Source organism: Cajanus cajan, chromosome 6 (assembly GCF_000230855.2).
Source record: "Cajanus cajan strain Asha chromosome 6, NIPB_CcT2T_4, whole genome shotgun sequence".
Taxonomy (NCBI): domain Eukaryota; kingdom Viridiplantae; phylum Streptophyta; class Magnoliopsida; order Fabales; family Fabaceae; genus Cajanus; species Cajanus cajan.
In genome coordinates this window covers 1,922,668-1,948,835 of record NC_138522.1, presented here as the reverse complement: position 1 = coordinate 1,948,835, position 26,168 = coordinate 1,922,668, and the positions used below count along the sequence as shown (strand labels likewise).

At 33.4% G+C, this 26,168-nt stretch overlaps 2 protein-coding genes across 2 annotated transcripts; one reads left to right on the top strand and one right to left on the bottom strand.

Moving 5' to 3' along the window:
* LOC109797689 (ribonucleoside-diphosphate reductase large subunit) lies at positions 1-5,035 on the top strand. The gene is made up of 17 exons (XM_020357800.3): positions 1-455; positions 588-649; positions 730-817; positions 1,152-1,415; positions 1,572-1,812; positions 1,901-1,977; positions 2,089-2,259; positions 2,366-2,458; positions 2,634-2,783; positions 2,882-2,968; positions 3,094-3,258; positions 3,337-3,456; positions 3,651-3,853; positions 3,947-4,096; positions 4,174-4,321; positions 4,555-4,638; positions 4,720-5,035. Exons 1-17 carry the CDS (start codon positions 228-230, stop codon positions 4,813-4,815), a joined length of 2,427 nt encoding a protein of 808 aa, XP_020213389.1. The 5' UTR covers positions 1-227; the 3' UTR covers positions 4,816-5,035.
* Positions 5,036-13,322: 8,287 nt separating this feature from the next.
* Positions 13,323-14,393, bottom strand: LOC145949409 (uncharacterized). Its single transcript, XM_083059369.1, has 2 exons — positions 13,469-14,393; positions 13,323-13,399 (listed from the first exon to the last, which is right to left on the bottom strand). Exons 1-2 carry the CDS (start codon positions 14,391-14,393, stop codon positions 13,323-13,325), a joined length of 1,002 nt encoding a protein of 333 aa, XP_082915495.1.
* Positions 14,394-26,168: the final 11,775 nt, after the last annotated feature.

The window sequence follows — 26,168 nt, the reverse complement described above, 5'->3', positions numbered from 1 at the left end:
CACAACTCACACCATCGCCTTCAAAGTTCAAACCACAACGCAAGAAAAGGCGTTTCAAAACCAATCTGGCGGGAAATTTTCAAAATCAAACCGACCCTCCAACCCTAATTTCAAACCCTCCTTCCCTCCCCTATATATTGACGCCACTGTCCCTTCTCAAACACGCGCCAAACCTATTATTCAGTTCAGATTCGTAATCGCAACCCACCGGAGGCAGAGAACACAAGATGTACGTCGTCAAGAGGGACGGTCGCCAAGAAGCGGTTCACTTCGACAAAATCACCGCGCGCCTTAAGAAGCTTAGTTATGGCTTGAGCACCGATCACTGCGACGCCGTTCTCGTCGCTCAGAAAGTCTGCGCTGGCGTCTACAGAGGCGTCACCACCAGTCAACTCGACGAATTGGCCGCTGAAACCGCCGCCGCCATGACCGCTAACCACCCCGACTATGCTTGCGTTAGTTTATTTTCCTTTTCTATTTCTACAATTTCGTCGATTTGTGGTTAATCGGTTGAATTGCGGTATCGTGTGTGTTTCTAGGGTTTGTGTTTTGGGTCGGTTACTGTAAGTCAATTTCGTTTGTTGCAGTTGGCTGCTAGGATCGCTGTTTCCAACCTGCACAAGAACACCAAGAAGTCGTTCTCGGAGACGTAAGTGTGACTCAAATGATAATTCAGTTTCTAATTTGTTGTTTTAGTGTGGTTGAAACTTGAAATTGTGGTGGATTCAGGATTAAGATCATGTACAATCATTTTAATGAGAGATCTGGGTTGAAGGCTCCTCTGATCGCGGACGATATCTATGAGATTATTATGAAGGTACCTTTTAATCACTATACATGCATTTTAGGGAGAAATTGTTACATGTTTTACTACCACTATGTGCCCATAATTCCAAATTTCAATTAATTTCCACATGACATGAAATTGATAACTCGATGTGTAGATTGTCCCACACCTTGGTAGTCTCAAAGCATGCAATAAGTTTTTGCATCGTTGGCATTCTTTTAGATTCGTTACACGTTTCATAATTGTAAGAGTACTGTTGTTGATTTTATGTGATTAATGGCATGGTATGCTTGAAGTTCTGTTTTGATGTTGTTCTTCTGTACGTGGGGAAGTAATATTCTATTTTTTAATTGTTTGGTTGTAGAATGCTGCTCGCTTAGACAGCGAGATAATCTATGACAGGGACTTTGACTATGATTATTTTGGGTTCAAAACCCTTGAGAGGTCGTACCTCTTGAAGGTTAATGGAAAGGTTGTGGAAAGGCCTCAGCACATGTTGATGAGGGTCGCTGTTGGAATTCACAAGGATGACATAGATTCTGTTGTCAAAACTTACCACATGATGTCCCAAAGATGGTTCACCCATGCATCTCCAACTCTTTTCAATGCCGGAACACCTAGGCCTCAAGTATGTGATTATATTTTATGTTACTATTTTTTTATTTTTATTTATTTATTTTATATAAGTATGTGCCTTTTCTTTCTTTTTACCTTTTTGTAATAATGCATTAGTGAATTGATGATCTGGGGTCTTGTCTAAGCGATTGTTCATGTGAATTGGCAGTTGAGTAGTTGCTTCCTTGTGTGCATGAAAGATGATAGTATAGAGGGGATATATGAAACTTTGAAGGAGTGTGCTATCATCAGCAAATCAGCTGGAGGAATTGGTGTCTCTGTTCACAACATACGTGCCACTGGAAGTTATATTCGTGGTACAAATGGGACTTCCAATGGTGTTGTTCCAATGTTGCGTGTGTTCAATGATACTGCCCGGTATGTTGATCAAGGAGGAGGCAAGAGGAAAGGTATATTATTTGTAATTGTAAGCAATTCTCATGTTTAATGGCTCCCTGTAAATTTTTCCTGATATATATGATTATGCTTTATTTGTAGGTGCATTTGCTGTGTACCTGGAGCCATGGCATGCTGATATGTTTGAGTTCTTGGATTTAAGAAAAAATCAAGGAAAGGTATGATTGGGTGAGCTTAAAGGTGGTGGTGATAATGTACTTTAATTGCCTTCAATGAGTTGTTTGAGAATTATTTATTCTTACCACCGTTTATTGATGTTATGTTTGCAGGAAGAGCATCGTGCACGTGATCTGTTTTATGCTCTTTGGGTGCCCGATCTCTTTATGGAAAGAGTTCAGAGTAACGGACAGTGGTCTTTGTTTTGCCCCAATGAAGCACCAGGTTTGGCAGATTGCTGGGGTGAGGAATTTGAAGAGCTTTACCATAGATATGAGAAAGAAGTAAGTTCAACATTCCCCTGTAGGCCCATTTTTGCAGTTTTTTTCTTCAGTGATTTTACTTATTATTTATGAGCGTTGGTTTTACAGCATATATTTTATAATGCAGGGAAAAGCAAAGAAGGTTGTCCAGGCACAGAGCCTCTGGTTTGAAATTCTGAAGTCACAGATAGAAACCGGGACCCCTTACATGCTTTTTAAGGTGACTTGCTTGGATTTATTACTATTATTATTATTTAAAAAAAAATTATTTTTATTTTATTTTATTTTATTTATTTTTTATTTTTAATTTTTTTACACGTCTCTGCTTGCTACGTTGGATTTTTTATTTATTGATTTCTCCTGTTGAATAAATCCTGCGTTTTCCCTTATCCTAGGATTCTTGCAATAGAAAAAGCAACCAACAGAATTTGGGTACAATTAAATCATCAAACTTGTGTACCGAAATAATCGAGTATTCCAGTCCAGCTGAAACTGCTGTGTGCAATCTGGCATCAATTGCACTACCACGATATGTAAGGGAAAAGGTATGACAGATTTTGCATTCTCCATGTATTTAGCTCACATGATTTGGTTTTGGACCATTTTATTTTTCCTGATTTAAATGTTTTTCTCCTTAATTCAGGGTGTGCCAATGGAGTCTCATCCATCCAAGCTTGTTGGAAGCTCAGGCTCTGGAAATCGATATTTTGACTTTGATAAACTAGGAGAGGTAAAGTTCTAGTTAACAATAACTTATATTTTGTGTTTTAATATGTCCATTTTGCCTTGAAATTATCATTGTATATAGTTACACCGGTGATGATTTTATGCTTTTATCTTTGTGCCTGATGACAGATTACTTCCATAGTCACAACAAACCTGAACAAAGTAATTGATGTTAATTACTACCCAGTTGAAAATGCAAAACGGTCAAACTTACGGCACAGACCCATTGGTATTGGAGTACAGGGTCTTGCTGATACTTTCATTCTACTTGGCATGGCATTTGATTCACCAGAGGTAAGTCTTGCCTGTGCTGCTGTTTATATTTGTTTTAGATGCACTTCAGTCTGACAGTTTACTTGGATATTAATGCAGGCTCAGCAGTTAAACAAGGAGATATTTGAGACTATATACTATCATGCTCTAAAGACTTCATCTGATTTGGCTGCAAAAGAAGGTCCCTATGAGACATATAGTGGTAGTCCTATAAGCAAGGTATATAAACTTTAGTGGCTTTCAATTCCCTCCGATTGAAGTCCTAAGCGCAAGTAGATTTTTAGTGTAGTTTTTATCTGATGCAGTGCCACACACCTATGCACCTGCATGGGCAACTTAATTTCAAGGTCTAAAGTTAGTAATCTAGGCATCAAGATATTTCTATTTGCTCAAGTGATTTTTGTACTGTCCAGGGAATTCTGCAGCCGGACATGTGGGGAGTGACGCCCTCAAATCGTTGGGATTGGGATGCACTTCGTGAGATGATAGCAAAGAACGGCGTGAGAAATTCACTTCTCGTGGCTCCTATGCCCACTGCATCTACTAGCCAGATTCTTGGAAATAACGAGTGTTTTGAGCCATATACTTCAAATATATACGGTCGTAGAGTTTTAAGGTATGCTTTTCCATCCCCATGCTATTCTGTATTGGTGTTTTATTATCCTACGAGCATGTCTTATATGATATCTGTTTGTTTCTATGTTTCTAGTGGTGAATTTGTTGTTGTGAACAAGCATCTTCTACATGACTTGACTGAAATGGGACTTTGGTCTCCTACATTAAAGAATCAGATTATCTATAAAGATGGCTCAGTTCAGAACATTCCAGAAATACCTCATGAACTGAAGGCTATATACAAGTATGAGACTTATGATTTTTTGAATAACCAAAATTTTGTTTCAATGTGTTCACTCTAACTAAATTTTGTATGAGCAGAACTGTCTGGGAGATCAAACAAAGGACATTGGTAGATATGGCTGTTGATCGAGGATGCTACATAGATCAGAGTCAAAGCTTAAATATTCATCTGGATCAACCCAACTTCGGAAAGCTGACTTCCCTACATTTCTATGCATGGTCCAAGGTAGCAACATCTCTATTGAAGGAAGTTAAAAACTAACACAGGACTTTTGCTTTTTGTGAAGTGAGATAGATCAGTTATTTACAAATATAGTTGGGTTTAATTGTTTTATCTTGTCTATTTTGTTTTCTTGCTGATTGTCATTATTCTTTACACACACTGTTGGGGTTTTCTATGCCAACTGTTTGTTGAGCAATGTTGTGTTTTTTTTGTTTTTGTTTTTTGTGGTATTAAAGGGTCTAAAGACTGGAATGTATTATCTCCGATCACGTGCTGCAGTCGATGCTATTAAGTTCACCGTTGATACCACTGCTCTCAAAGTAAGAACAATTCATTATGATCAATTTATGTGAAAATGTTTTTGCACATTTTTATATGAAATATTTTTGCTGTGAATGCAGGAAAATTCTAAAGTGGAGGATGATGATAATACAAAAATAGCACAGATGGTGTGCTCTTTAACTAACCGTGAAGAGTGCTTAGCTTGTGGGAGTTGAAAGGTTTCAAAATTGATGCTTCGTATTTATTTTGGGCATGGAGACGACAGGGATAGATGTTTCAAGATAAATCACGTGCTAATCTATAGCTTTCCGAATGATTTCTAAAGCTTTGTACATATTTTGGCATCAACATCATCTATAATTTTGCTTATGCTTGTATCAGTTTTTATTTACTCACTAATATATATTATATCAAGTTAGTTTTTATTTGCTCTAATATGAATTATATCAAGTCAATCAGAATATATTATACACAAATAAGAATTATAATATTTTAACATTCAATATTGAAACAAATTTTCGGTTCACCTAATACGTTAACTTGTAATTAATTAAAAGGTTATTAGTACAGTTTGAAAGATTGGAGTTTGATTTTTAGTTTGTATACGAAGTTGTCACTTAACATATCATTCAAGATCTTGTTCTAGCACTTTCTAAGATTTTGGCTAGAAAATGATGCATAATCTATAACTATATATTATTAAGTCAAATTAACATGAATAATTAAGTTATTTTATCTCATTAAAATTATAGCCTCTAAAATGCCGAAAACATTCATCTTTCAAAATTTACACATTATTTTAGTTTACTATTATCAATAAAAAAATTAAAGCAAGAAAAAAATTAAATATTACTATAAATTATAATTGATTTTATCAAGCTTTCTATCCTACAATAGATTATATACGCTTATCTTTTTCATGTTTAATCCTTTAGGAATAATCACAATTAGTTGCGTCAAATCTTTACAATAATTTTTTGTATGTTGTTATCCTAAATATAAGTGTAAGACAGTAATTTTATTTTTAATTTAATTTTTTCTTTAATTTGAATCAAACAAACTCATTAGGTTATTTTTTTTTTCAATTTCTTTTTTACAGCAAGATGATTATATCATTTCATTAATTATGTGGACTAGTATGAAATCTAAACGCTTTTATTAGAGTAAGTATGATTGACTTGTCTATGAATAAATTTCATTGAAGAATTATGATCAAATTAAGTTTCTTTTTTACTTTAAGTTAAAATAAGATCAAGTTTAATATATATAAATATATATAAAGGAGGGTTATAATAATACCGACGTAACTTTTATTAAGTATTACACTGCTTAATAATATTATATTAAATATAAATTTTGTAAATTCAATTGTTAGATTGAAAGTTCATATCATTTTATGTTTATGTCAAATTTTGTTACAATTTGAAGGTAATCAAAATATTCATATTTTAATATATTTTGAAATGTATATATTACATCAATTTTATTTTATAAGAATGGAGTATCAAATATATATATATATATATATATATATATATATATATATATATATATATATATATATATATATATATATAAGGGAATGTTAATGTACTCTCACCTATTTTTTAGTAGGAGTATGTTAGCAACCTACACCAAAATTTTAGGACAAAAAAATCACTTATTTCTTTTGATTTGGTTAATTCGTATAAAAGATATTATAGTAATTTAATTTAATTTTAAATGAAAATAAAATATTTTCTCTCTCTTATTAATTTTATTCTCTAATTCATTTATTTTTTCTATTAATTAATTTTTATTTGTTCAGAGAGAGAGAGGGGAGACATCATAAGAGATGAGAGAGAAATGAGTTAAAGAAATAATTTAATAGGAGAGATAAATAAGTTAGAGAAAGAATTTAATAAGAAAGAGAAATGAGTTGGAGAAAGAATTTAATAAGAGAGAGAAATGACTTAGAGAATGAAGTTAATAAGAGAGAGAAAATATTTTATTTTCATTTAAATAAAATTAAATTATTATAATATCTTTTATACAAATTAACTAAATTAAAAAGAAATGAGTGATTTTCTTGTCCTAAAATTTTGGTGTAAGTTGCTAACATACTCCTACTAAAAAATAGGTGAGAGTACATTAGCATTCCTCATATATATATATATATATATATATATATATATATATATATATATATATATATATATATATGAGTTATAGTGTATAAACAATATTCTTTTATGTTTTGCTTAAACTAAATAACTTTAAATTTCATATTAGTTTATATATATATATATATATATATATATATATATATATATATATATATATGAGTTATAGTGTATAAACAATATTCTTTTATGTTTTGCTTAAACTAAATAACTTTAAATTTCATATTAGTTTTTAATCAATTTTTCTTCAAATCTCTATGTCAGATCCACTCAAACTTCTAGTTTTCAATGTGCAAAAGTGTCATACTTTTTTCATACATTTGTTTTTGTTGTGTCAGGGGGTTCACACACATACGTTTTCACATTAGTAAGATATTATCTATTTTGAGTATAAGTTCTTATGATTTTGTTTTTAATTATCACCTAAAAAGTTTCTTAATAATGGAGACATATGTGTGTATTTAAACCCATGTCTATCCTTATGTTCTAAGTATGTTTGTTGTGTAAGGGGGTTCACATACACACATACATCTTCGCATGGATAAGATATTGTTTAGTTTGGACCTGAGTTCTTATGACATTGTTTTTGATCATCATCTAAAAAGTTTCTTAACAATGGAGACATATAAACTTGTGCCTATCCTTATGTTCTAAGGATATGAGATTTAATTTTACTTTTGATCATCTATCAAAAGACCTCTTAACAATGAAAATATGTGTCTATCCTTATGTTCTAAAGACTTGAGACTCTGATTGCATCCCAATAATTTTATTATCTTCTAACAATCCTATTAGACTTTGAAATCAAATTCTATTTATCTATTTTCTAATAAAAAGGTTGAAACCAATCTTAATTTAATTTATTACTATCACTGGTGTAACTGTCATGACAATAACATAAATAATAATATAAATGATAATAAATAATGATGATAGTAATTGTAGTGATGATAATAAATGTTAACAACAATAATAAAGACGATAAATTAAATAAATGGTTAATAAATTAACTCAATAATTAAGGAATCTCAAAGAATTTTAAGGGAAATTTTTGTTTTAATTAAGAGGACTATTTATTAAGATTTTAATATATATATATATATATATATATATATATATTATGACCTTTTTATTTTATAAATTAATAATATACTTTTTTTTGACAAATCTAAATCTTGAACTTGATAGTTTTATCCTTGAATTGGCTATGAGAGTAAACATTAATATCAACTTGCAGATAAAACTAAAATTAAAAATAGATGAGCCAGATCCGGTGTCAAAATTTATTAGATAGTTTGATAATAATTAAAGCCAATAAATAAGAATGGGTGCAACACTTTTGAAATAATAATGGTTTAGTTTGATTCCGCCCCATATTTAAAATATGAATAGAAAAAGGAATATGAGTATATTTTATTTATATCCAAAATGCATAGAAGGCATCCCTAAACACCAAAACAAGTGCAAGTGACGTCGGCAATGACATACTCTTCAAGTTTACCACCGTCAGAAAAGAACTTATGCGTTGAATATTTGGAGGTTGATTTATAAGCCTCGCCTCACCCCCCACTTGCAGCATTTTTTTGCGTAAATAATATTTTTTTTAAAAAAAATTACAAAAGTAATATCTGTGCAAGTTTATTTATTGAATTAGAACTAATTACTGTTCATCCTCAGAATTCGGTTTTCGGGAAACTGAATTCTGAGTTGTTTTAAATTTTTTTTTTCTGGGTTTGTGACCCATTTTGAGCAAATGTTGTAAGTGGAACGGTCCGTTCCGAAAGCATAACGGGTCGTTATGCTTAAACACACAGTTTTTTTTGAAATAAAAACGGGCTAAGAACGGGCCGTTCTAGAGTTAAGATTTTACGCATAAGTTGACTTTTGAAATGACCCGTTTTAAAAATGATTTTAGTTATTTTTTTTAAGCTGGAACGAGCCGTTCTTGTTTTAGAACGGCCCGTTCCAGAATAGAAATTTAAACATTTTTTTGAATTTGGAACGGCCTTGAAACGCCCCGTTCCAGAAGACGTTTTTAGGAATTAAAACGTGGTTTGGAACGGCCCGTTCTGGGCAAACAGTGAATACGCTGCTTTTCCTATAAATAGGCCCCCTACCCTTCATTCTCTCCACATGGTTTCAGCTCAGTTTCATTCCTTTATTCCTTCCCTGTACTGCTTCTGAATCACCTTCATAGTAATAAATTCTTTTTTTGGTTCGATTTTCATTAATCAAATATCAAAAATGTTATTGTGGAAGCAAAATGAGCATAGGTCTGCCTTTATTGGTAGAACGGTAAGTTTAGCACTTTCGTTATTTACTTTAAATTTCAACGAACTTGTAACAAATTAGTACTAATTTTGTTAATTATTGCAGGAGACTGAGAATATTATTTGCTCTTACTGTCATTCAATGCCAGAACCCCACCCTCTAATTGTTCCTATACTAGAGGAAGTTGGTTTTTCTGGGGTTGCAAATCTCAGACATCTGAAAGTGGATCACACATTAATCACAACTTTGGTTGAAAGATGGAGATCTGAGACTCATACCTTCCATTTTCCAACAGGAGAGTGCACCATAACACTGGAGGATGTTGCACTTCAACTTGGCCTAAGAGTTGATGGTTTACCAGTCATTGGCCCAACATTATATGACTGGGAGGAAATGTGCTCCACGTATCTCGGAATCGTGCCAATTAAAGGTGAGTCACTAATTGGCTCTATGATTAAGTTAAAGTGGTTAAGAGAAAATATGTTAGAATTACCAGAGGAACCATCTCAAGAACAACTTCATGCACATTGTAGAGCATATATATTAGGATTAATAAGAGGTGTTTTGATGCCTGACAAAACAGGCAATAAGGTACATCTTATGTATTTATCTTTATTAATAAATCTTAGAAGAACAAGACGATATAATTGGGGGTCGGCTTGTTTGGCTATGTTATATATGAAAATGTGTAGAGCTACAAATGTTAGTAGCAAAACAATGGGTGGTTGTGCATCTTTGTTACAGTCTTGGGCATGACATCGCATGCCATATATTGCGCCTATTTCCAGGATACCATCAACATTCCTTCTAGTATGTAAATGGAGCGGGGGCAGAGTTTTAAACTTTCAAAATGTACCTCATAATGATGTTGTTGGATATAGATCAAGGTTTGATCACATTCAGAATGATCAGGTAACTCTTTAAAATCAAAGTTTTATTATTTTTTTTTATTTTCTTTTGTATAGCATATTATGTTAACTAACAAAGTTTAATTTTTTTTGTAGTTTTTATGGGCTCCATATGCAGTGTTGCAAACAACAATACCGATGCAAGCATATACAGATGCTCAGCTATGGACATCATGTACCTCCATTATTTGTTTTGCAATTGTTGAATGGCACCAATCTGATAGAGTGAAATTGAAATTTCGTCTCTTCCAGGATGTCCCTTCTCCAACGAATAATTTAGATAACCTGCACAACATTGACATGAGGGGAAGACAAGATGAAAATTGGGTTACAAGACATGCTCAATGGATCGACATATGGAACAATAGACGTGAACATACATTGATGGGTCATCCAATGCAAGGCCCTCTGTTTCACACACGAGAATACATGGAATGGTACATGGCCAATTCCATTTATTTTTTATCTGTGCCACGACTACTACAAGATCCAAGGACCCATCAACAACGAAGGACTTCCACAACATTTGAGACTGGTGCAACTTCCATGCGATCGCATGAAGAGACTCGTCAGCATGTATCAAATCCTCACTACGTCACTCCTGAAGAAAACATAATTGATAGACGACATTCATTTGCAACAACTTCAGAGGATTTTTTTACAAATTTATTTGGAGTAGATTTTAGAACTCCATCTTCAGCACAATCATACATGCGATCTCTTTACCGACCAGAATTCGGTAATGAACCTGGAAGTTCTTCAGCACCATTTCAACATCCGGTGGTTGATGATGAACCAAATTGATGGAGCTACTTGGAGAAGAATGTTGATTCTTCAAGTTCTCCATGCAAGGACCGAAGAAACTCTTGAGGAAACCTTGGAATGAAGTCCGAAACTCCTTGAAGCAAGCTCCAATGGAGTAGAAGTACTTGAAGTGATTCGATTACTCTTAGCTTGTTGTAGAAGTTTGAGGAACCAAGTCAAAGGTAGAAGAACCTTTGAGAGCAACCTTAGAGAGAGAGTTCTCTACGGTTTTGGGGACTCTTGAGTGAGAGAGAAATCTGATTTCTATTCTCAAAATGTTCAAAAGTGAGTACATGAGAGGTAATTACAAATATATAGGGAGAGGTAGCTTCTAGATGATGGAGCTACTTGGAGAAGAATGTTGATTCTTCAAGTTCTCCATGCAAGGACCGAAGAAACTCTTGAGGAAACCTTGGAATGAAGTCCAAAACTCCTTGAAGCAAGCTCCAATGGAGTAGAAGTACTTGAAGTGATTTGGTTACTCTTAGCTTGTTGTAGAAGCTTGAGGAACCAAGTCAAAGGTAGAAGAACCTTTGAGAGAAACCTTAGAGAGAGAGTTCTCTACGGTTTTGGGGACTCTTGAGTGAGAGAGAAATCTGATTTCTATTCTCAAAATGTTCAAAAGTGAGTACATGAGAGGTAATTACAAATATATAGGGAGAGGTAGCTTCTAGGAAAAGCTAACCTTAACCATGGTTCACTAGGAACCATGGTAAGGTAAGCTTAACTTCCCACGGTTTAGCAAGCTTGTAGGAGAAGCTAACCTTGACCATGGTTCACTTAAGAACCATGGTAAGGTAAGCTTAACCTACTAAGGTTTAGAAACTTGCAAGGCAAGCTTCAAAAACCTAGAGGTGTAGCTTAGAAATTCGGCCAAGGAGGAAGAAGATGAGCTAGGCGGCCTTGGTTCAAATTGCTCCATGATTTAATTTAAAAATTCTTGATTTGGTTTAGTTAGGTTCATCATATGATGATGAGACCTAGCTAAATCAAATCTATGAAAAATTAGGAGCAAAATGAGTCCAATATGCAAAATTTTGCCTAGGCTCAACTCAGGCCCAATTTCTAAACACACTCCCTAGCTTTGCTAAATGCCACCCCTTTTTCCCTACTGAAAAAATACAAAATGAATGTATCAACTAGGGATGTTAAATGGAGTTAAACTCTCCAAGTAATCTACCTTAAAAATAATATACAAACACTAGAAAAAGCAAATAAAGTGCCTCACAAATACAAATGCAAAAATAACTTATACAAGAGACTATGTATAAACTGTACAATATACACAAGTAGAACTAGGCCTTCTCTTCATGATAGAGCATTCCAAGTGAAGAATACCTTGGGCTTGACAAGCCCACTAGTCTTCACAAGGTCCAACTCTTCCTGTATTCTTCTAGCCATAGCTCTGGTAACTGGGCCCTTGGCCCATGGTCTATCACAATTCCTTCTGAGCAACAACCTCCACGGCGTAATCCAGGCTGTAATAGACGTCTCCCTCGTTGTGGAACTGAACACCATTACGGAGATTGAAAAATATATATAAATTACTTTATGTTAATGTTATTGTTTTTTTATTTTAATGTACTATGTCTCTTTATCAATGTAATATGAATTTTAATGTTATGCATTTTTACATTTAATGCACTAAGAAGGTTATAAACTATTATAATTATAAGCATTATAGCGAACACAATATACGATTTCAACACAAACACAATGTAGTATCCGACACTAACACCAAGTAATTAACTTTAATATTACATAACTAAATAAATTTATTTCAACTGATTACAACAATAAATATCAATGGTGGCAGGAACTACATCCATGACTAATATTCGGACATGTCTTCCTAGTGTGACCAGGACTGTGACAATAAGAACAATTTTTTACATGACCATGTTGTTCTCTAATATCCATCTTTGTTCTAATCCTGGTGAACTTTGGTTGACCCTTGGAAGTTCTCTTCAGTTCTGGATTTGGCCACAAAGTTGGACCAGTGTAAGTAGGCCAATAATCTTCATGTCGAAGCTCTCCAAACTGTCCTTCGTATACCTTTGCAACTTATTGTAAGGTATATATGGGAGATATGTAGCTTTGATAGTCGTGATGTGCATGAAACAAGTACATGTGAGCAAGGGATATGAACTTTCTGGAACTTGCCACAATCACACCACAATTCATCAAGCCTTATTGCAAATCTCTCAACTGTTTAGGATTTAGGGTTTAGGGTTTAGGGTTTAGGGTTTAGCCTTATTCCACTAGAAATCTACTGCTTGATCTGTCAAAGGTGATAACTCTATGTGTATTTGCCTTAGACAGTGCATCTTGAATAGTTTTATTTGCAATTTTCGAGTAGACATGTCCACCATTAATCATTGCATCCACTTCCCTACCTCTTTGAACGAAAAACTTGTTGCAACGTGTGTATGTCGCCATTACCATGGAACAAATTGACAAATTTCGTGTTTTCTTCAATATGGAATTAATTGACTCAGCTAGGTTTGTTATCATGTGCCCCCAACGTCGTCCATTGTCCCATGCAAGTATCCATTTTTCCCTAGGAATGTTGTCTAATCATTGAGTTGCTTCAACATTAGTATCTCTTACTATGTTGTAATAGTAAAAGAATCTAGGTTTAGTCATCCCGTAGGCTGCAAAATTTTTTTTTAAATAATGAAAAGTAATAATCAAATGGTTTAAAAAAGTAATGAGAAAATTACTCATATTGACGACATCCTTCTTCAGTGCTGCATTTTTAAATCGTCGCATGAAATTTTGTGCAATATGTCGAATACAATAGACATGGACAAAATTGTTTTCCGTCCAGCCACTTCCATTACTTGAGTATGCACTTCGAATAGCCTCATGACGATCAGAAATAAGGCACAACTCATCTTGCGGTGTTACATACCGCCTTAAGTTCTTAAGGAAAAAAAAACATGCATCACTAGTTTCACCTTCAACAACAACAAATGCAATAGGAATTATGTTGTTGCGACCATCTTGCGCAACTGCGACCAATAGCGTACCTTTGTATCTCCCGTATGAAAAGGTACCATCCACTTGTACAATTGGTTTGCAGAAAGCAAAACCATCAATGCATGGTTTAAAGGTCCAAAATAACCTTTTGAATATAACACTCCCCTCGTCCAATAAGCCACCTTGGTAAGCCGGTTGCGTATTTAATTTCCAAATAAAACCTGGAACATACATTTGCATTGCTTGCAACATACCTGGTAACTTGTTGTACGACTCCTCCCAGTTTCCAAAGATATTCTCAATGGCATGTTGCTTGACCAACCATCCCTTTCTGTAACTAATTGTATAACCCATGGTGGACTTGATGTGGGCTATGATGGTTGAAATGGATGTCGATGGATCAACCTCAATAATTTCAACAATGATTTGAGCAATCATTTGTGATCCCAATTTATTATGATCTTGGGAGATAAGTGGGGAAACACATGTGTGAGGGCCCTCAAGGATCATGATTTCCCAATGTTGTTCCCTGGTAAACAATATACCACGACATCTCCAGGCACAGTCGTGGTGAACGCATTCCATAACAAGCCTACTAGTGCTTGAGTGTTTAACCTTGTAAGTGCAATGGTTGACAATGTGAAATCTATTTATGGCGTCCTGCATTTGTTCTTTTGTTTAGAAGCGTTGGCCAACAAATAGTGTTCTAGGTGGATACACAACTATATCACGCTCCAACAAATGGCTATACTCAGTGTCTTGTTGGATTTCATTAGGAAACTCAAAAAAGTGTGGAGGTGGGTTGTATATGGCTACTGTTTCTAGTGGTGGATTATTTGGAACTGGGAGGGTTTCTTCATCATCATCTTGATGTGTAGAGAGAATTTCGTCTTCGTCCTCGCTAAAAGGATCAAAGACATTTTCTGTTGGGAGACCAACAACAAGATGATCTTCAATGTTGGTTTGAACATTGGGTTGAGAAGCAGAAGGTGTAGCTTGGTCAAATGGTTGAGAAGGTATTTGATTAAGGTCCATGATTGGACCAGTTAAAAACTGTGTGTATGACTCAATGTCGTAGTTGGAGGGGATATCATAAGAAGGGCCAGATGGGTTAGTGTTCTGGTAACTTTGATAAATTTCGTAAGGTGAACGTGAAGGTGAAACTTGTGGTGCATGTGATTCAATTGTAGTAAATGTAGACTATAATTCAATACCTGATTGAAGTTGATTAGAATCGTGAACATTGAAAAGTGCCTCAACGTCTTCATCATCCGTCAACTCAACACAAGTATAGTTACTAACCCCTAGGCCAAGTCTAATAGGGTACCGAAAATGTATGCTAGCCACCCTCTCAGAATCTTGTCGATGTAGCTTTGTGTGGATGACTCTTTGTAGCCTTTCTAGAGTAATTCCTCTCTTGATACGAACTAATTTTGCAGATAGAGTGGAGAAGGTGATTGCTTCATTCGAACATTGGTTAATGGAACCATCAGAATGAACAATAACGTAGATTGAAGAAGTCATTTTATGAAAGGTTTATAGGAAATGAACGTGATTCTAAAAAAGTGAATCAAAAGGGGTAGACGGAAGGAATAAAGGAATGAAGGTAAGCTGAAATCGTGTGGAGGGAATGAAGGGTAGAGGGCCTATTTATAGGAAAAGCAGCGGATTCACTGTTTGTCCAGAACGGCCCGTTCCAAAACCAGAACCGCCCGTTCCAACCCAACGTTTTATGCCTAAAAACGTCTTCTGGAACGGGTCGTTCCAAGACCGTTCCAAATTAAAAAAATATGTTTAAATTTTTATTCTGGAACGTGCCGTTCTAAAATAAGAACGGGCCGTTCCTGCTTAAAAAAAATAACTAAAATCATTCTTTCAAACAGGCCGTTTCAGAGGTCAACTTATGCATAAAACCTTACCTCTGGAATGACCCGTTCTTAGTCCGTTTTTATTTAAAAAAAAAAGACTCTGTGTGTTTAAGCAGAACGACCCATTCTGTTTCCGGAACGGTCCGTTCTACTTCCAATATTTGCCCAAAATGGGCCACAAACCCGAAAAAAAATAAATTAAAATAACTCAGAATTCGGTTTCCCGGGAACCGAATTCTAAGAACAAAAAAAAATATTGAAGCTCAAAATTTGGTTCCCAAGAAAGTGAATTCTGAGCATAAACAGTAATTAGTTATCGTTCAATAAATAAAGTTGCACAGACGTTACTTTTGTAAAATTTTTAAAAAACAATATTATTTACATAAAAAATTCCCCACTTGCACCCTTCAATAGACTTTTTAACTATCAAAAGTCAACTCTTTTATTTTAATCTAAGTCAAAACCATAGAATGGTTTCAGCGTCCAAGAAAATGTATCGTTAAACAAAGAAAATTCTTAATTATTCTTGCTAGAAAACATCGTGTCAATGAATTACAAATAATCGTGGGTATGGTTTTATTTTAAAAAACCAATAATTTTATTATATATTACTGTAAAAAAGTATTCCTTACCTTCGCGTAATTTTTTTTTATAAATAAAAGTAAAAGTTAATGATAATAAATATTGACAACTATCGAGTAATTGTAATTATAAAGATAGCCTTTGAATAATTTTAAAAAGTAATAAAAATAAAAAATAAAAATGTGAAAAAAGGAAAGACTAATATGAGAGGTAATTACAAAAATAATTGTCTAAAATTTGTGTATATAAAATGAGAAATTTCTCTTTTATAATTAGTATAAATATAAATGACAATTTGAGAATTTATTTAAATTAAATCCATATACCAATTGATTTTGGAGCGTTAATTTTTTATATTTTTTAAAAGAAATTTTAAAAATATATTTTTCATATTTAAAATTAAAATTTAAACTTTAAATAGTTTAATTAAAAAAATAATATGTTATCCCTTATGTTGACGTATGTTGAATTGACACGAGGCACAGAAAAAAAAATGTGTTGACGTATATTGAAATAAATGATTTGCAGTGGTATAATTTTTCAAAACTTCACGAGCAGTCAAAGGCTGTGCCATAGTTACCAAAAAATGGCCATGACATCGTTCCTTGTCAAATATCCACAACAAATCCACTTTCGAGCACGCCCTCGCCAGTGAGGCACCAAGTGTCTATTATTTAAAAATAAAAAAATAAATGATTATTAATTAATTAAAAATTTATTAAAAGTAAAAAAAAATAAATTAGTGTAAGAGAAATAATAAAAAATAATTTGAAAGTTGTTATAAAAAATTATATATACTAAATTAGATTATCACTGTTATATATATATATATTATAAATTATATATTATAGGTTCATTATTATTATTATTAGTAGTAGGTGTTGACTTTGATAATCTCAAAGGAGCCAAAAACCATGTGGAAGTTAAGCGAAAGGTCTCGTATCGCTGTTCAAATTTCAATCACATATTATTATTTTTAGAAAACGTTATATCTTGGTAGCATGCCTGCGTTAGATAGAAACTACACAACTTGTTATAGGTTCTTCCTTGAGCTCGTCATACTCTCTCTCTCTCTTTTTCTCTCTCACACACATATATTTAACATATAAATTAAGTCTATAAATTAAAAAGAAATTCAAATTAACATATAAAATAATTTTATGATTATTTATCAATTTAAATTAATAAAATAAATTATCTAATGATTTTTAAGTTTTTAAAATTTTGTAAACTTAATTTATACATTAAGAATTTTAAATTCAACAGTTGAATTATTAAAATTTGATGTAGAATATGAGTTATTAAACAAAATCAGTCTAAAGATTACTTTTAGAATAAATGAATCTTTCCTCCTATATATATATATATATATATATATAATGTGTGTATGATAGTAAAATTTTAACTACTAAAAAAATTTACAAATATATTTATTAGAAAGGGATGAAAGAGAATTATCATAAAAAAAATTGATATGACAAAAAAAAAAATCAAATGAAAAGACTAAGAAGGAGTAATATCAAAATTATTTTTACTTTATCATGAATTTGAAAATTGATTTGTTATCTTAAAAAGATTAACATTTTTAAGAAATGTTTTTTTTAAATATTTTTATTTATATATTTTATGAAATTACTTTCATAAGAGTATATAAAAATCTAATATTTATGATGAAAAATTTTGTTTTAATAAAAATTTTGTGTTACATTTATTTACGTATTTATTATAGTAAAAATCATTGATTCATGAATAATATATATATATATATATATATATATATATATATATTTCTAAAAAGGAGAGATCAAATGACATCAGTATAACTTTTACTAAATGTTACTAAATGTTATTTCTAAAAGGGGAGCCATCTTGTATGAAACTATTGATACTGGTCCTGCACATGGAATTAGATCAATCCAAAACTCCAATTCCCTCCTAGAAGATAATCCTAGAACTTCACCAGGAAAAACCCTTGAAAAATCCTTCACCACATCTATTGCCTTCAACAAATGTTCACTCTCTACACTTAGGGAGGATAAGAATAAGAAACACTCAACTCCTTCCTTCATTAACTCCTCAACTTGTTTGGCAGAGATCAAACTATCTCTATCACCATCAATGAAGATCAACTGCTTTTTGGCACAATTGATCAACACATGGTTAGTAGATAATAGTCTATCCCCAAAATCATATCTAACCCCACCAAAGGCAAACAAATAAAATTCACCTTATAATATTGCCTAAAAAATCTCAACTCAAATGTAATCACGAAAGTAGAAGTATGTGTAGTTACTACCAAATTCACATCCAAAGAATCTACATCTAGCTTCAACTTCCTTACATAATCAACAAAGATAAGGAGTGTGTAACACCCAAGTCAAACATGATAGAAACATCCTTACAAGTTGTCTTGCCCTTCCCTTTCACTAGATTTGATTAAGTGGAAGTTTTAGCATTAGTCAAAGCAAAAACTCGGCCTACATAGTCTGAGTAGTCCTCTCTATAAAATCTTGTGTTATATGCCCTGTAACGACCCGACTGGTCACTACACACAACACAACACACCAGAAACACCACACAGAAAGGAACAAGTGTATACATATAGTGTCTAGAATATATATATATATACAAGATCCAAGTCTGGATAGAGTTAAAATGTACAAAATACATCGATCCATACTACACCAAGTAGCTAAAAATACAAGACATCCAAGAGGATCAACTCTATCTGTCAGCTGCAGACTTACCACCAGCCACTCACCTATCCCTGCTCTGCTCCCATACAAAGTATGATCATCACAGTCCAAACACATGAAAACAACAAAAGGGTAAGCTAGTGAAAAGAAATCAACATGCATATATAACAATATGAATGGTAAACAGCTACAGCTATCAGTACCTCAACCAGCTTATACTACATCACAGCATTCAACAAATATCAGCACCGCAAAGCGGTAATATCAACACTGCATAGCAGCAATAATCAGCACCACTCTAGTGGCTATAACAGCACCGCTTAGCTGCAATAACAGCACCGACTTAGCGGCTATAACAACACCACTTAGTGGCAAAACATCATACAGCTCAGCTTAACAACTTATAGCACAACAATATACAGCTCACATCATAACACAGTGCAGCTAAACAACTTACAACCCAGCTAACACAGCTCAAAACACAGCCCAACAAATTGATAAGTGTCTAATTAGTTTGATGAAATTTAAATTAGAGACACTTATCTAGCACACTTTTTGTACATATTGATATAATTTTGGTCTATATATACTTAGAATTAAAGAGGGACTCTTAATTTACATTATTACATGGAGTGATGAGTTTTTGATCAGATTTTCCTCTTATTTTGTAGTTTTTGAAATCTAGAGGCAAACGGCTGAGCGCCTTGAAACGGCTGAGCGCTTTCAAGCCAGAGAGCTCAACAAATGCAACAAAGGAGAGGCGCTCAACCACTCTAAGGCGCTGAGCGGTTTTGGCCCTGGAAGAAGGAGTGCTCTCTGCCTCCTAGGCGTTCAACGGATAAGAAGCGCCCAGCCCCTTGTGCTTGCTTAACAGTGAAGAATCTCTCAGGCGCTCAGCGGATTTGAACGGCTCAGCCCTTCAGATTACTTCATGGTGAAGAATTCTTCAAATCGCTCAGCCGTTTCAAGGCGCTGAGCGGATTCTTCTCTTTCCTGCCTACTCTGTTTTAATTCTAGCACTTATAAAAGGGCAGGGGAGAGAGAAAAGGAAGGGGGGAGACGAAAACAAAGAGAAAAACAAGAGCTGGGAGCACAGGAGGAAGAAAGAACAGAGTGGGAACGAAGATTTGGAGGCTGGATCACTTGGGAACGAGGATCAACTCCTTTTCTTCATCTCTTCCTTTGTAATTTCTTCTTCCACTCCTTTGATCTTGTGAATGGCCATGAGGGGCTAAATCTTTGATGATTGGTATGGATGTAACTACTAACTCTTCTTCTTCTTAAATATATATATGCATTTCATTTTCATTACTTGTGTTTGATTCTTCTCTTAATGCTTATATCGGCTTGATCACCCGTTGTATGATTTTTGGTTTTTGAATCCGGTTGGAAAACGTTTTAAAAAACCCGAACTGAATCTTGCACCTAAACATCTCTTGCTTTAGGAATAGACTTGATTTGTTTAGTCACCTTGTTCAAGCCATTGTTCTTAATGCAAAGTGTTAATTTCAAAACATAGAGGAATCATGTTTTAGATTAATCACTTTAGGATTCAACTTTGAGGGATCTTGTTGAATTACTAAATGAACGTGGAAGTCATGAAATTGAAATCATATTTATTTTAAGAAGATTTAAGATTTAGCAAGTACTCCTGAGTCCAATCCTCACTTCTTATAATTGTTCTTATAAATTTTACATTATCGTTTTATTTTACATCACATTAATTCACTTTCAATCATATCAATGTCTTTTATTGGATCATTAGAGTAAGAATTAATAAATTCTCAAATCCCTAAGGACGATACTTAAATACTACATCGAAACTTGGTCCGCTTGCCAAGTGGAGAGATTGTGAAAATCTTCATCACAAATCAGCATACAGCACAATTAAGTAGTATACAACACAACTTACTACTCACAACTCAGCTCAACAGTCTACAATACAGTAATATTTTAATTCAGCATTAATAATCATCAATAACGGCCCAGCTCAGCATGAAATAACATCCTTCAGCATTTCACAACATCTAACAGCATATGGCTCAACATCACCTCCACGCCCGGTGCACTCCTGGTCGCACCTGACGTGGCACAACCAGAGAGCACCAGGGGGTCAGCGCGCCCGGTGCAAGAGTGCCCGCGCCCGGCATGACCCATCCAGAGAGCCCAAGGCTCCCTCGAGCATGGCGCAATACAAATTGCGCCCAGCGCAACCCAGGTAGACACTCTAAAGAGTCTCACGCGCCTGGCGTGCCCTAATCCGCGCCCAACGCGGGGAAGGCAGAGACCTCCCAAGGTCTCGCGCCCAGCGCAATTCAAATTGCGCCTGGCGCCCCCATGGCAGAGACTCCCAAGGAGTCTCCGCGCCCAGCGCAGCACCAGAAAACCCAAAACATGTCACAACTGATATCGTGCCCGGTGCGGTCCAAGTCACGCCCGGCATGGGCCATCCAGAGGCTCACATTCTCAAGCTCGCCCGGCGCACACACATTTGCGCCCGACGGGCTTGCCTAAATGGAGCCCCCTGGTGGTCACGCGCCCGGCGCGAAGAACAGCGCCCAGCACGAAGCTCAGCAACAACCCACAACTTTCGAAAAACTTCACCAAATCCTGTAAAATCCACCAGAAAACCAACATGCAATCCATCCAAAAGCCCACATTTTCATCAAGCATCAAGAAAAACACCTCATTTTCAACATGCAACTTCAAATCAAAGAAAAACCCCAAATTTCTTCAAAACCCCGAAAACTCCAAAACTCCATTTTTCACCACAACAGCTCATCAATCAACATAACTCAACCATACCATGAGTTTAGGAATTCATTTTCAACCCAAACAGCTAAAGACCTAGCTTCCCTTACCTCGATGTAAGGAATCCGAGCTTCCGGAAAGAGACAAAGGAGAAGGAATGGAGAACGAACGGAGACCAACGGAGAAGGAGAACTTCAGCTAAATTCCCACACCACAATCAGCACCTAAAACACCACAGCCACCAAAGAAGAATTCCGAAAATGAGGGAATGAGAGTGAGAGTCTAGAGAGAAAAGAGAGTGCCTTGAGTGAGTGAGAGTGAAGAAAAGGAAAAAGGAGGGAAGGGGGTCTCACATGCCCAAACTTAATACACTAAAAACATCTCGAAGTAGTAGTTGTGCAATCTCCAACTATATAAGGACCTCCAAATTTATAGCACTTCACACCATGAACTCCTTTTTCTATTTGCATCAAAATGCTTCCTTGTGACAGAACCCCCTTGTTGAGACCGAGGTCTATCATAAGACTTCCTCTAATTGCCACTCCTCTTAGACCCAACTAACCCCTCAATAGTCTTCACAACTTGACTACCTCCCTAAAGTCCCTCCACCACCTTTGCCTTCTCCACCAAGGTCAAGAATTCAATGATGACCATCAGTACCACCACTCTTTTTAGATCATGCCTCAATCACTCAATAATTTTTCTACACTCTTAAGCCTAAAAAATGACTTGTTTGTAGAAATGAGCCAAATGCTCAAATCTCATGGCATACTTCGATGCCGACAAGCTCCCCTAGTGCAACCTCATAAACTTTGTCTCTTAAGTGTGCCTCACGTTCGCAGGAAAATGCTTCTTGAGGAATACCCTCTTAAAACATTCTGAGTCAATTACTACTCTTCTAGCCACTAACATCTATGGAGTACCCCACCACCAATACTCTCATGCGCTTGACATGGAAAAATCCCATGCCCGACCCTAATCAGGCAAAGGGCCTCAACTAGATCCACGATTAATGCCACTACATTAGCGCCCGACGAGATTTCAATTAGAGACTATTCTCTCCATGCTCAATGACATTCAACTTATGCTTGGCGTGAATTCAATCTAAGGTGATTCTCTCTCATCATGCTCGACGCCACCAATTCTACGCCCAACGTGAATAAGATAAAATCACTAGTTGAACCCATGCTTGATACCTTGAAGGCGTGCCCGATGCGATACCAAATTTTGCACTTTGTAGAAACCCAAAATGCCCAATTCCACTTGAAAACTAGTAACCCAATAACATGCAATACATAAAACAACATACAAGCCCCATAAACAACTCGAAAACTACTTGATATACAACATGCAACCACTATTAATCAAGGATCACCAAATTTCTTTCAAAATTTAACTAAAACCACAACTCAACAACATCATCCTCTCCTTTCAAATTTCAATATAAAACAATAATCAATAGAAGAATTCAACAAAGAACATCAACTATAAGCAAAAATCAACAAATTACAAGCTTCCTTTACTTATAGTTGCTCCAAGGAGAAAAGAAATGGAAGAAGAATTTCACACAACCTCTGACTTGAGACTTCCAACCCCGAAAGCTCAAATTCTCCAAATAGCTAACTGAATTGGCTACAGGAAGGAATAAATGAAGGATTTCTGTAAGAAACAAGGGAAAGAAAGATTTGGATTCTTATAGAACTTTTCTCTAGGATCTTTTAAAACATGAATTTATGAAATTTATGCTTTAAGAACCTTATATACTATTTAAAGATTGAACCAACTCAATTATACACGAGACAATCTTAGGAACCTCCTAATTCTTAGAGTCCCTTGACATTAGAGTTTTAAAACAACATTTATAGCAACACAAAATCATTTAATCACATAGTCAAATTAAAATATCTAAACTCACAGTGTTACAGAAATATTTTTTTTATGTGAAAATAAAAATGTAAACTAGAGAAATATAATTATATGTTAATTACAAAAAATTAAATTTGCATGATCACTTAAAAGAGTCTCTTGTCTTTTTTTCTTCTTATAATATTTATTATTATTATTATTACTATTACTATTATTATTATTATTATTATAAAAAACTCACTTGTTAATTTAATTTTGATAATTTATAATAGGATTTGACGATTAATATTTACTATTATATTATAAATTTTAGTACCCATTTTAGGAAGTAATCATCTATTAATATTATCTATACACTTTCAATATTTTTTTTAATCAAAATACAAGTAAATATTGAGAGTTTTAACTTTATAATTAATAATTGGAAAAAAAAGACACTTCACTCTATATATTTTATTTAACCGTTATAAAAAATTGTCGTAAAAGTGAAAAGAAATTCCTAAAAAAGTTTAAAAAACAAATTAAGACGTTTAAAAGTAAATCGCCCCAATAAAAAAGAGATAAAGAAGAGTTGAGGATGAAAAAATATATTTTATTTATTTTATAAATACTTATGGAATAGTATAAAAAATTTAACGGACTAAAGTTAGTAAATCATTTTTGTATACTCTTATTAAATATATTTCATCTTTTTTGAGTTTTAATATTCTGTATATATATATTTTTTTAATTCTTCATTTCAAGGTAAAATATGTTCTTAAGATATATAAATATGATTTAATTAGCTCCTTACTTTTTTTTTATTAGTTTCAACTTTGATAAATTTTAAGAACAATCTCCACTATATAACAAATACTTAATATAATATATTTAATATGATTAGACATATCTGATATCAGTACTAAACATTGAAAGAAACTATTTAACAAAATTAAAATTTATGAGAATTAAAATCAACAATGATTTTTTTAAAGAATCAAAATGAAATGAAATTGTATTTTAAATATTAAAAATGTATTTAAATACATCTTTTAAATATAAACCAACTCAGAATGAATTATAAAACAAATATATCTTTTATAAAATCAATTAGTTTGTATTAACGAATTATATATTTATAAAAATTATTAGTAATATAAAACATCATACATACTATAAAAAAATTGACATAAAATGATACATAAAAGTTAAAAATTATAGATAAATATTTATTTTATATTAATTTGTTTATAAAGACTTATTTGTCTATTATATGAGTTGTATGATAATGGCATTGTAGGTTTTATTTATAATAAATAATTATAAGTATATTTTATCTCTAAAAATAATTTTTGGAGAACAAATACCTAAGTTTTTGCCTACTTTAAATAATTATAAATAGAAATAATTTTTTTAATTTTACCGCAATCATCATATTTGTACGAAGAAAATGTTTACATACATGGGTAATTTTTCTTATAATAACGGTTACAAATTCTTCAAAAGCCACCGGGATTACTAGTTTATTAGATAATTTCAAATCTCTAACATTTGCATATGTTAAATACCTATCTGGACTGATTTGTTTTAATGTTTTAAAACACTTAAATAAAAGTTTTTATAAAAAAAATTAAAATACAATTACATTTTTGTAATGTAATCAAATTACTGGTCTGGTAGAATAGAAATGAAGAGAGAAAGGACAAATAGAAAAAAGAATGAATAATTTTACTGTTTTGGTGAGCTAGAAAAAAAAAGGAAAAAAAAAAAGTGGGAGACCAATGTATTTTTATTTCCTCGCTCAAATAATAAGATTTTCAATATTATTGATTTCTTACCAACTTTAATCGGTTATTCACTATTTTCAATTGATTGTGTCATATTTTAATACTAACAAGATAATTGATTTCTGTCTGCTACAGTCAATATCTTTTTTTTTCTTTTTTCATTTGATCTACTATTTTTTATTTTTGTTTTTTAGTACACTAACTTTTCATTCGAATAAAAATGAATGACATTCAAATACAATAAGTTTTATTTGAATAAACATTCAAATCCGTACTATCATCTTTGTTAAACCATTCTAATATAGGCTTATATAACTTATTTTTCGTTTATTTTTTCACAAAATTGCAAAAAAAATAAAAAAAGAAAGTTCTCACTCTTCTTATTTATCGTCTGATAATTTCTTTCGAAACAAATAAGTAAACTTATTTTTCCACTCATATTTTTGCTGAACCAAGGGGAGCATTCATTTTATTTTTCTTATTTTTATTTAGTCTATTTCTTTCATTTTCACCAAATATGGCATGTGAAAAAATAAAAAACTGAGAGAAGGGATCTAGTCAACTATGACTGGTGGCTAGACGTACTTCAGCAGCTGTGATAATTGTACTTTGTTTGATTTGATGGCAGTAATGTGATCTTCTGATGTCGTTTTTTAGTGGAACATGATTTTCTTTCTGTTGTGGTAAAACATGATTTATTTTGGGTATAAATGTAGATTATGCATACCCTAAGTCAACAATCCTTTCTTTGACTTTTTTAACATGATATTAATTATAAAGGATGGTGTTTCAATTAAAACATGCTATTCTAACTTCTTTTAAAGGATGGTGTTTGACGAAAATATGAGTTCATGAGGAAGATGGTTAATGGAGACAAATAATGATATATGCTTGTTACTTTATCAATGACAA

Bases quoted from the DNA above. Each gene is read 5' to 3' on its own strand.
- LOC109797689 (XM_020357800.3), top strand. From the start codon at position 228: ATGTACGTCGTCAAGAGGGACGGTCGCCAAGAAGCGGTTCACTTCGAC. The intron at 650-729 runs GTAAGTGTGACT...TGGTGGATTCAG, and splicing joins AAGAAGTCGTTCTCGGAGAC to GATTAAGATCATGTACAATC. The intron at 2,969-3,093 runs GTAAAGTTCTAG...GCCTGATGACAG, and splicing joins ACTTTGATAAACTAGGAGAG to ATTACTTCCATAGTCACAAC.
- LOC145949409 (XM_083059369.1), bottom strand. From the start codon at position 14,393: ATGCAGGACGCCATAAATAGATTTCACATTGTCAACCATTGCACTTAC. The intron at 13,400-13,468 runs GTAATTTTCTCA...AAAATTTTGCAG, and splicing joins GAAGGATGTCGTCAATATGA to CCTACGGGATGACTAAACCT.